Consider the following 12,768-nt stretch of genomic DNA (forward strand, 5'->3'; position numbering starts at 1 on the left):
ATATATATATATATATATATATATATATATATATATATATATATATATATATATATATATATATATATATATATATATATATATATATATATATATATATATATATATATATATATATATATATATATATATATATATATATATATATATATATATATATATATATATATATATATATATATATATATATATATATATATATATATTTTTTTTTTTTTTTTTTATGAATTAATTTAAAGCCTCTTCCAGGACATTTACATCTTCAGGCAAGCTGCTCTGGTCACTCAAAGAAAAAACTTGGATTGTACATTCATGTTCAAGGAAACTTAAAAGGAACTTGCTGACAATACAGGCATTGTTTTTCCAAAATGAGGATAAATGTTGTGAACTACAGTACCTTTTATAAATAAAACCATAAAGTACACAATGATTCACCTTTTGCACTGTTTGAACAAACCCTAAGTATGTGAATACATCCTGAAAAGTGGCCTCTGGACAGTGAGTGCATGCAGGTCTGACAGCTTCCTATGGTAAGACTGATCTTCACTCTAAACCTCGTCAGCAAAAAGAGGACAAAGAGCGTAAGGGCAAATGTGGCACGAAATGCCAAAGTTGATCCATTTCAGAATGTATTTTGAGACCTTAGATGGAATGTTGCATCAACATAAGACTTTGTTAGCAGTCCACATAGAGGTTCCTACATCTACGACAACATCCTGAAGTTTATTTCTCCGAGATTCGATTCTTCTAGCCTAGGTGAGCATTTTATAGAAGTGTACTCAGGTTTAATCAAGCTACAACAAAACTAACAATCACTTAAAATTCCTTGGGTGGTGCCTGTCTGTATGACCTGAGGCCTGAGTCACTGCCAGGTATTCATCTCCTGGACCCTTTACCAGCACTGCCTATGACGTCACGGTCCACAACAGCTTCATTATACTGCTGTGACCTGTAATGCAACACCTGGCTAATCCATGCTGTCTCACTCCCAGGCAACTACCCTGCACAGAGCCAGCTTTGTAGCTAATTTTAGCCTGCTACTCACTTGTTGTATTTGCAATAGTGACAGTGGGATTATTTTGTGTCATGGTTCAGTGAAAGGAAACTGTAATTAAAGTATGCACGTGTAAACAATGAAAAAGTCAATGTCTAAACATTCTGCGGACGGAAAGGGCAGCCAATCCAACCTGGGCCTTGACTTACTTGTGGAAGCGTCCTGATCGATCTTCATTGTCTGCATAGAGGAACATTTTTATAGCATAATTCTCAACATGGGCATTGCCAACTATTTCCTGCGAGATGGATTCATTGTCGCCGAGCTCCTTCTTCATCTGAAACACAAAAGAACCACTCAAAAGTTAGTTTTCCATGTGCAGCAGTGACGCTATTGGTAATACAATCTAAAGTGCCATGCAAATGTGGTCATATTAGCATGTTTTAGCATGGTCAATACTATAAAGTACTGCACCATTTATGACAAATTCTAGATGATTACTCTCTAAAGCACTGGTTTCCATAGCATGACTCAATCATTCCTGAGATGCATCATCCACTTTGATTCCACTCCAGAAGCCTAGTGTAATTAATATTTTGTTGCAAAAGAGGGTCCCTCTGGAGAGTTGCCCACGCACAATTAGTGGACTCATTCACCCAGCTATTATTATTATGATGATCCTTTGAGCGACACCAGGCGAATTAATTTGTAGCCTCACAATTCACAGAAAACTGTTAAAATGGAACAGACAATGACATTGCGTGGACTAATGTAGGCTCATGCTCTCTTCACTTCTAATAATACTGAGTCCGCGCCAATTCCAAAAATATCCATTCGTTTTCCTGGCCTGAGTTTTCAAAAAGACATGTTCTCATGGGCATCATCCTTCTCCATGTTGGTACATTGACAATAAATGTGCTGTAGCTTCATTTAAAATAAGTTGTATACTGTCTGTGATTACATAAACAGAACCAAGAATGTTCTAAAAGCAATTTTTGAGGTGGTCCTGCATTAAAAATTTTGTAGGTTTCAGCACATTTTCAAATCCTGATCTCGGCAAACCATGCAACACATAGACGCCGGTGACCCGGTCTTTAACTTAGAGGTTTGGAATGGCCAGCACCCAAACGCCAAAGCATCAGCCAGTCAGGCTCTGCCTTCCTCTCTGTGATGTTACAGTCTGCTAGAGAGCGTCAGGTTTCCTTGTAAAATCAGTAAAGCAAATACGACTGGTTACATTTCAACAGGTGGAACCTGGGCGCCTGAATGGACTCACTGTTCACATTTTAATGAAATTTTTACCTATTCCGTGAAAAAGCACTGTGAAGGCACAGTACATCTCTTGTACTGTATCGCAGAAGAATATAAAAACATAAGTCGGAAGGAAGCGTGCAAAAAACAGTAGAGAGAGAACGTAAGATTGGATGCTTTTTTGCACACTAAATCAAAGCCTTGAAACTGGATCTATGCACACCGATTCCGTGGGGTTTACTCAAAATCCCCTTGGAAAAAAAAAAAGGAACACAGGAGTCATTTTAACAGTTACTAAAAAGAAAGCTTGTTCTGTTAAGAAAAACGGAGAAGGTTCTACAGTATGTGGCCAAGAGACTTGCTGATATTTACAACGAGAGCAAGATATAGGTGAAGTGAACCTTATCACACACACATTCTGCTTCTCTGTGCAAGTCTATGAGACGAAAAGCTTTAGATCCTACATTGCGCACAATTTTTTGCTGGCATATGAGTAATTTAAATAAGTGGTTCAGAAGAGTTTCCAGTTTAGGCAGCCCACAATGGACTGTACAAAAGGTCAGCACAAATCATGTTTACCTCCATCACAAACGTACCCATATTTATTGTCGTCTGGGTCATGTTTTCTTTTACCTTGTGTAGTTTTGTTCATTTTTTTCAAGGATGAGGGCATAACAACCTGTCCATGTTACCATCTACCTAATTTGTCTAGCAGTAGCTTCAACTAGCTGACAGATGCATTTGACTGGATGTTGCATAAACAACAAACAGGGTTTCTGCAGGTTTTGTGCAGGAACATTTAAGACCTTTTTAAGACCAATTAAAGAAAATTTTACAGAATGAATTGAAGGGAACATAACATGTCAATATGTTCTCTAAATGTAAATGTCTAGGAAGCACAGAATGAGTTGTATTAGCAACACTTCAAAGTTTGACAGTCGTTTTGTCTTGTTTTTCAGTGTCTAAAATCTAAACGATTCTCAAATCAAGATACATTTACATGAGAAGCAAAATGGCATAAGATAAGACATCTTGTGATCGTGTGATGGTGATTTTATGATTAAACCAAAAACAAATATCTGCCAATGGGTTCAGAAAAATCAACTTCATGAAATTTAACAGCCATTTATTAAAAGATTCAATAATACATTGGTAACACTTATAATAAGGTTTCATTAGTTAACATTAGTTAATGTATTAACTAACCAAAACTAACCATGAGCAGCACATTTGTTCCTGTATTTGTTAATCTTTGTTAATGTTAGTTAATAAAAATACAGCTGTTCATGGTTTGTTCATGTTAGCTCACAGTGCATTAACTAATGCTAACAAGATTTTAATAAAGTGTTAGTAAATGTTGAAATTAACATTAACAAAGATAAACAAATGCTTTATAAGTTCAATTCAAATTTATTTGTATAGCGCTTTTCACAATACACATTGTTTCAAAGCAGCTTTACAGAAAGTGCATTTCATAAATATACATTGAAACATAAGGGCAGCGCATTATTAGTTCATGCTAACTAATATAGTTAACTAATGTTAACTAATGAACCTTATTGTAAAGTGTTAGATATACGCATTCATATACGTTTTATTTTTTGATTTATTCATCCAAAAGTTGACAAACTCTGTGACATTCCACATAATACAGTAAATTAAAATTTTTTTAATGGATTCTGTGATTCTGTACATGTTTTCTGCATTGCATAGCGCCCTAATTTAATGCCATGATATTGAATTTAAGACTTTCTGCTCCAATTTAAGAAATTTTTAAGGCCTTAAATTGTAAAAGGTCAAAACCTTTTTAAGACCCACGGAAACCCTGAACAAAAGATATGAGATTTCACTTTTTTTAATACTACATAAGCCAACTCCTCTTGCTGTCCAACTATGCACAATTATATATCTAGTTAGATTTTATTATAGACATTTAGCTTTGTTTTTTGTTTTGTTTTGTTTTTAGAACAGACCTGTGAATCATTTTTGAGTTGAGAACCACTGATATAAATAAAAGTTGGGCTACTTGCAACCAGTGTAATTTTATAAAAGCACTGCAAAAATCTTTCTCTACAGACAAAAAGAGTGAGGTTGCTTAAGCTCACAACTATTAATAGTTTAATAGATACATAGATTTCTTTATGTAGTACATTTCATGCACATAATCCAGTAAATGACAGATTGATGATTCCGACCATAATTAAAGAGCAGAGCATCATCTTTCATTGTATGGTGTTAAAAGAGAGTTCACTATGAAGTACACTTCATGTTTCAGACCTTTTGACCGGATGTGCCCACCAGGATCTGGGTCTCCACAGGTTGTTGTTTCCTGTTTCTGTGACATTTAATGAACTGAGCTGAGGCGATAGTAAAAGCGAGCACTGGAGACTGCAGGGACTCCACGCTTGTCTAATTGGTTCCTGAAATGTCTATAACAGTGCCTAGGCATAAAAGCAATGTTTTTTTTTCTGCAGCTTCCTGCTCCCCTTTTGAGGAGACCTATAAATTCAGCCTTTTGAACTGTGATGAGAATACAGTGGCCTTAGTACAAAAGGTCACTCAACACTTTTTGCTAATGCCACACACGCAAAAGAACTCAAAACCAGTCAAATCATGTTAAGTAAATAGTGTGAATAGTTATAAAAAGTAAAAAAAAAAGAAAAGGCCTGCTTAATGAGTTTGAGGTAATTTACATAAAAAATCTATTAAAAAAAAGTTAACTTAACTTACTATTTCCAACTGATCCATTAGCTTCACAAGAAACTTTCGGCACTCTGGAGTTTTGCTGTCTAGTTTCATTCCCGTCTGCATGGCATAAAGTCGACCTGGAACATTAAAAACAAGAAGTGCATTTTACTTAAAATGTTTCACCACTGAACTGATGTCATATTGGGATTGCATTTAGTATGCAGTACTAGGGTTGTCCCGGTACCAACATTTCAGTGGTCGGTACTAATACCAGTCAAATTTCACAGTTCTCATTACCAATTTCTGTACCAGAGCTAAAACTGTTGAATAAGGTACTTTTTTAAAAACACGTCCCGTTTTGTCTCATCATCCATTGGTTATCACTGTCAATCATCGCAGTTTCCGATTCATTCGTGCATTTAAATTGTTGTCAATCCAGAAACTTTGCAGTGTTTATGCTGCTACACTGCAAACACGCATCATGAAAAACTAAACTTGTATTCAGATTGTGAATGGGTGGGTAATAAACAGAAAGAGAAGAGCCTCCCTTTATAATCACTAAGGCTGTCAACCTCTAAAGCACAAGCTCACTGAATTCTGCACTCTTGCAAAAACTCCTTAATTGTACATTGATTCTTTTATTTACATCAATGTTCACACTTTGTTGGTTATAATGAAAGAATTTGCGAGTGTGCAGCTCAACAAAACAAAGATTCTGACTAACTTCTGATAGCACCTCTGATAAGCCATTGCGTACATGTGCTCAAAAGATATGATTGTGATTGGCTACAATGCTACACGCTTGTAAAAACATGATGCAGGTAGAAACCTTTGACGCTTAGGGAGCCCTCAAAAAAACACGAAAGAGAGAGTTTGAAAGCAGCGTCTATCAGCATGTCCCGAATATACTCGGTACTCAATACTACAAGTTCCGCAGAAATGCTGGTACCGTTGTTTTTTTTACTTAAGAAAATGGTAGCCAACATGCGTCCAGTATATCAGAATTCCTTCATCATGGTTCAAGACAGGAAGAGCATTCCAGACTAGCTCATTAAGTTGGTTGAGAGTATGCCAAGAGTGTGCAAAACGGTTATCAATGCAAAGAAGTGCTCTACTGAAAAAGCTAGACAGTTCTGTTAAACTTATTTTTTAACTGCATAATTTTCATAAAATTCCATTATTTCATAATTTTGCTGACATAAAAATGAGTACAAGTTTTCAAATGTTTGTCTATAAAATAAAAATTTAAATTACTGATGTTTTAAAGACATAAAATAACTAAAGTAAAAATGATATAAAGATACGAAAGCTAAAATGGATGCGAAAGCTTGTAAACGATTTTGTAACATTTCTGACTCTCCACTAAACACGCTCTCCACTATCCTCTAATTCCCAGTAATTACCAGTAAACGACATCCTTTGCTGTTATGTGCCTTTGGACCACTTGAGTCCAGTTGTCAGTAGTTGTGGTTACAAAACATGGTCAAGCCCCCACATCTGGCAAAAGTTTTCAATGTATTTTACAGGCCATATGTGATGAGTACAACAGAATTTTACTGGCTCTTGCTCTTTTAGTATAATATACAATAGTGGCACATGGTACTACTGAGTGAGAAAGGGTGAAAAAAGTCCCATGAGCCTTTGATGCACACTGTATGTGTCATTTCTGGATGCACTCTTTAAAGAGCTATGACTGCCAGGGCAAACAACTCCAAAGAAGCAGATGTCGCTGCTGTGAGAGCATAAAAGCTACACTTAAATGCTTAAGTGAATTACCTTCATCTCACATATGAGTAAGGAGCATTAACACAGGTGTCTATTTTAACATTAATTAATCAAATTACAATTCTTGATCAATCAGAAGACATTAATAGAAGAAGGTGTGATCTACAATGTATTCAACAGAGGAAGTGCGCAGAGTTCATTCATTAGAATTCATGAAGGATCGCAAACAAGGTCTTCATTACAGGGTGCCTGGAAGAAGACAACAATCAATTGCTATTGCACAAGCTCAAAGTCATTAAGTTGAGAGGGAGTTTTAAGAGGGACATTTGGAAAAAAAGGCAGTAAGCTCAGGGCCTTAGGGATATGCTCCACTAATGAAGATAATATCTGGTCCCACCCACACTTTTCACCAATTTAAAATCTCACCTAGGTGAACCTATGCTGTCCCAAAGGAAATTAAAAAGATGAGGGCTTACAAAGTTTTTTGCAGCTTGCTATCGCATTTATGTGATGAAGAGGGATGAAACGATCCCCTTGTGGCCAAACATGAGCCAAAATCTTCTTGCACTAAATATTAAGATACATCTCTTACACCTCTTACTTAAAGGCACAATATGCAAGATTTTTGGATTAATAAAACCACTAGAACAATATTATATATTTTGTTGACTTGTGTACTTACATTATCTCAAATGTTTCCAAGAATGTTTAAATCCAGAGAAATAAGCAATTTTATCCAGGACATGAACCGTGTCCGTGCGTCGCCTATCATTGACATCATACCCGGGTTACCCTCCAGTTTTATTTAGTAGAAACCATAGAAACACCAAAGACGCTTTAATATATTGTGTTTTTTAGACAGGCGAGCAACTGTTTGGATTCATTCATCGACAGAAAACAAATCATTGTTATATAGCTCAACACAGTCTTATTGTTTAAATCTTGTTTTCTTGATTGACCGCGAGTAGTATGTTTTACCATGCCATATATTGATCTAGCTTACTGAAGTATGCAACAAGCATCTCATAGTAGCCGCCGAACATAACTTTCAACACACTCAAATAATGTATCTAATATGATAAAACAGCACTGCGCTATCCCTGATACGCATGACCAGAAGAAGCGGAGTAATAAAAGTTCACTGCTCTCGAGTAGTGTGTTGCGCTTGTCCCTCATTCGCAATCGCTCAAGCAGCCTTGTTCTGCTCCAACGGCTTTCAGCCCCACCCTGCTTTATACAGCAACGTTAATAAATCTTTAATACATAAATACATTAATAGCTCATGATTCCTTTTCACCGGCTGTAGAGATGAGTCAAGACTACAACTCCCATGATTCTGCTACCTCTAGTGGCGAAAATTACATATTGTGCCTTTAATGTAACAAAATTAAATGTGTCACTAGTCACTACATAGGCTATATTTGATTTGTGCATTTGTTCTTAAAGGGACAGCAGCCTAATAAACTGTTGCCATTCATTTCATTAATGTTAATGCTAAAAAATAAATAAATCACTCACTGCCCTTTTACTGAATCACTGTTGTATCTTTATTATAAATCAATTTACATTTAATTCATATAGTGAAGACTATAAATACAGTATATTCTGTAGTATTTCTTAAGACATGTTAAATAAAACTAGGCTACTGTACCTGAAAAACTTAGCTTATTTAATTTGCATATTTTTCCTTTTGTATTGGTCCCATTGTTTATTTATTTTCATTTAATTTTCCAGTTATACATTTGCAAAAGTTTTTATTTTTGCATCAAGGAATTTTATTTATTGTTTTCTATTTGGCACATGGCTGCCTTGCTTTATCACAGAAGACTGCCAGTCATGTGTGTAGTAATGATTGCAGTCAGCTTAAATGGCATTTGTTTAATATTGTGTTGACTAAGATGGGAAGAAAAAACTAAATACATTTCAAGGTTTACAATTAGTACAGTGAGATTTTATCTTCTAGACCTATTAAACTGTCTACCACAGTCAAATAAGAAAAGATAACACAAAACCGTAAACTACAAATCAAATATATATCGAATCTAGATTTGAATCGAATGGTGAGGAACCAGAGCTGCCAGTTTTTTTTTGTTGTTGCCCAGAACATTTTACAGTGTAAAAAGGATTTCTTTTTTATTTTTTTCAGTGTAAGGAAACTATAAAGTGAATCAAATTCAGTGAAATGCTTATTTAGACTTATTGTATTTTGTTGGAAACACACAGTGGAAAAGGTTGGAAACATTTTCTCAGGTATTAAAGAGTTTTTAGCAATACTAAAATATTCATACAAAATAACCAATTCCACATGCTTTGCTGAAGTGACATTCGTCAAGGCGAGACAGGACTTTGAATGACACTTTGTGTGCTAGGCAGAACTTGAAATCAGTCATCTAATTCCGATTTTAAACACATTAGCCAGTAAAACACAGTGAACTGGCAATTACAACTTCCTGAAGGAAACAAGGAAAAGCAAATACACCCAAGCTGTGAGTGCTCTGGCCAGGGCAAATACATGTTAGTCCTTATTAAAGGCGTCTGTATGCTGCTGGCTAGATCTGTGTTCTCTGCAGCAGAGAGATTCAAATTTAAGTATGGTTTTTCAAGTGACGAAGGAAATGTTTTTCTTGAGAGAGAAAAATACTATATAGATTGCATACCACACCAGAAACTGAAAGATTCAAACAAGAGGCCTATAGCATCTAATGAGTCATGTAGGGTACCCAAGATAAAATAAGCAGTTAGCAAGCATAGTACGTTTTTGGTTAAATAAACTGAGAAAGAAAGATGGAGAGAGAAAGTAACAGTTAAGACAAAATAATACAAGAAAAACCAATAGACTTGTGCTATGAATATTGAAAGGCCATGGGATGGTGACACATGGCTGATAAATTGCTGAGATATTTGTGCTGGTATTTCATATAACCAAGTGCATCCAAATAACCCAGTAAAATAAAACTATAAAAACATATAGGGTAAGGTCGCTGATTTATTAGCTAAGAATCTGGAGATATATAATATTACATCCCTGTTGTTAGTATCAGTAAGTACTAAGTACAAAAAGTCATACATTATTACAGTTTATTTTTGTTACTTTGTCAATCTCGACTAAATTTCTCATAAGGAACAAACAGCATGTCTCATCATCAATCATTAGTGCTATTTCAGCTTGAGCAAGTGTCTGATTAAAGTAAAAGTGAATTTGCAAATTCGTTATGCAGCAGTAAATACCCTGTGCTTAAGACTGGATAAAAAAAAAATTTGTTTACAACTTAACTTTTGTTTAGTACAAAAACTATGTCTGTTTCTGAAACCAGGACATTTAGAATCACACTAAATGCACGGCTACTTTATTCCACTGTGTCCTCAAAAATGGCACTCCATTTTAGGATTTTAAATGCTTATCGGTTAGATAACCCTGAGTAAACTAAATAAATGGGGGTTCAGCAGATTGATGGCAGCTGAAAGGAAAGGCTCATACAGTATTTGATGTATTTTTGCTTGATATATACTTCCTGTCTTTGGTTGTTTAAGAACAGTACTTTTCCTATTCCATGAGGCCCAATTAGCAGAGATCTGATGTCTATCAGAATAGATCATAGCATACAGTCACAAAGTCCCTCTTTGTAACTGTATTACGCCCATACTGTTCAACATCCAATTTTCCTCATCTGAAACAATGCAACACTGAGGCCATTCACATTTCCAAAGCAATAAAATAATAATAATAAAAAACAATCTATTATTTGCCATTTCATCTATGTTAATGAGTGTGAATAAATGTTAGAATAGTGTTTTTATTGAAAGTTGTCACAAAGCATCAAATTTGAGATCATAGTTGTTTAGACCAGACATAGTTGTTAGTTCACCAAAAAAATGAAAATTCTGTCATTAAATGACGTCATCCCAAACCTGAAAGACATTTGTTCATCTTCGGAACACAAATAAAGGTATTTTAATGAAATCCGAGAGCTTTCTGTCCCTCCATTGACAGCGCAACTACCACTTTGATGCTTCAAAAAGTTCACAAAGAGATCGTAAAACTAATCCATCACGTTCTTTCTTCATGTGTAATGCACATCAATATGGACAATGACGCAGAAGTATAAATGAAAACTGACGCATAGACTGCGGTGTAGAGGCTACAGCCTTAAACTGGTCGACACAGCTAGATTTTTGCCCCCTACCCCAGTTTCTCCAGGCAGTAAACAGTAACACATTAATCTGCATTCTTTGGGATTATTGAAATACACATATATGATAGGCTATATGACAGGAAAGCGCCCTTACGGTGCATTTAAGCAGATCCAAACAGAGAGAATAGTTAGGGAGTAATTTTCACGGTAGCTAGGAAGAAGAAAATATAACGCAAACTCCAAATCTTTCTTGACGCAAGAAATTATTCTTAATCTCATCTCATCTCATGCAGAAGTACAGTGAAAATGCTGCATCTGTAATGGCATGAGAGGATGTGTCCGTTCCATTGACATTGGAAATTAATACTCTTTAGTTTTTAATGCTTAATTTAACATCACAACAGGCATAAATGGAATACTCGGAGTCAGATAGATAATCACTCCACCTTTGCTAGCAAAATAGAAAAAGATTCTCATATATAAAATGAAGTAACTAAATAAGCAAATTAATGATAATATTGTGTATTAGGGGTGTCGAAATTAATCGCTTCTACGATACATCGTGATGCAGACGAGGACGGTTCGGTATCGGTTCAGTAATAGACCATGACCGATTATAATGTACTGATTATTTTCTGACGTCGTTTGTCGCGAACGTGCTTTGTCGCGGTAGCATACAATGGCAGAGGGAGGCGAGACGCGGGTGCGAGTAGTTAAAATGCTCCAACTAAAAGCCGACATCTGGGCACATTTCGGCTTTTATGAACAACCTGGTAAGCAGGACCTGGAGAACATGCGCTGTGTGTAAATCAAAGCTATCTGATTTATCAAAACAATTTCATTTTGGGCACATAAATGTATCTCCGCAAAACGGATATAAATCTGATCTTCAATTCCCGCACTATATGCAGATTTAATGGAGTTCACGTCACCGAAAACGACAGATATGAGCTGCATTGTATTGATCATCACCTAATTTCAAAATCAAAGACCACAATAGGAGACAGCGCAGAAACAGCACTGGTAAGATCATTCAGTTTCTTTACTTTTAATGAATATGATTATATGTTGAGCACCTACGACTTTACTTTCAGTAGTTTGTGCGTTAGCTTGATGAAGAGATACGTGCTTCAGTAGCGTCATATAGCCCATAACACGCTCTTTAAAATGTACATGTGGTTTCAACAACCAGAAGCATTTAGACTTTAGTTTTGACTGTAATGCGGCCCAGACCACCTCCTGAAGTGGCTTTTAGTATTTTGTGTTTTTGTTCTAAATGCTCCTGTTGTCTTCTGTGCCCAGACTTGAGTTTTGTTTGATACATTCAATATGCGTGTTTTCTTTGAGCAGGTAAAATTAAAGGTTCAGTTCATATAACTGACTGACAAAATTGTATACATGAGGATGCAGTGCATCGTCAATGCATTGTGATGCATCGTGATATCAAATTGAACCGAATCGATGGTATGATCGAAATCGAATAATCGAACCGTGAGACCAGTGTAGGTTCACACCTTAATTGTGTATCGCCGATCTCACAGGCTGATGATATGACTATCTGACTATGGATGGATATCATCTAACACTAGCGAGAACAAACCTCTTGCGGAAGCTCAAACCTGCTGTGTAACACGAGAATGCACCTCATTGTTTCTCACAAGCAAGCATGCTTCCAAAACTGATGTGTGAGTTGATACATTTTTATATGTGAATAAAAGCCTCAATTCAATCTGTTCATCACAAAGTGATTGTGTCTCTTCAGAAAATCCTGACAAAACCACTCAAATCATATGGATTCATTTTCTCTAAGTTCTCTCAAGATTTCATCAAAAAGATATCCATTTGTATTCCGAAGACGAACAAAAGTCGGGTTTGGAACGACATGAGGGTGAGAAATACATGACAGAATATTCATTTCTGGGTGAACTATCCCTTTAATCCAGAAGACATTTTTAAGTGGCGTAAATCATGTAAATT

At 35.8% G+C, this 12,768-nt stretch overlaps 1 protein-coding gene across 2 annotated transcripts in view; it reads right to left on the bottom strand.

Moving 5' to 3' along the window:
* Window positions 1-12,768, bottom strand: part of vta1 (vesicle (multivesicular body) trafficking 1) — a 42,216-nt gene that overhangs the window by 21,833 nt on the left and 7,615 nt on the right. For both annotated transcript variants that reach the window (XM_079830715.1, XM_079830714.1), the window contains exons 2-3: window positions 4,976-5,070; window positions 1,204-1,331 (exon numbers count right to left, since the gene is read on the bottom strand). In XM_079830715.1, coding sequence (XP_079686841.1) covers window positions 1,204-1,331; window positions 4,976-5,070 — 223 coding nt within the window. The remainder of the gene's footprint in view (window positions 1-1,203; window positions 1,332-4,975; window positions 5,071-12,768) is intronic.

This window comes from Gobio gobio, assembly GCF_949357685.1.
Source record: "Gobio gobio genome assembly, chromosome: 12".
In the NCBI taxonomy this organism is placed as follows: Eukaryota; Metazoa; Chordata; class Actinopteri; order Cypriniformes; family Gobionidae; genus Gobio; species Gobio gobio.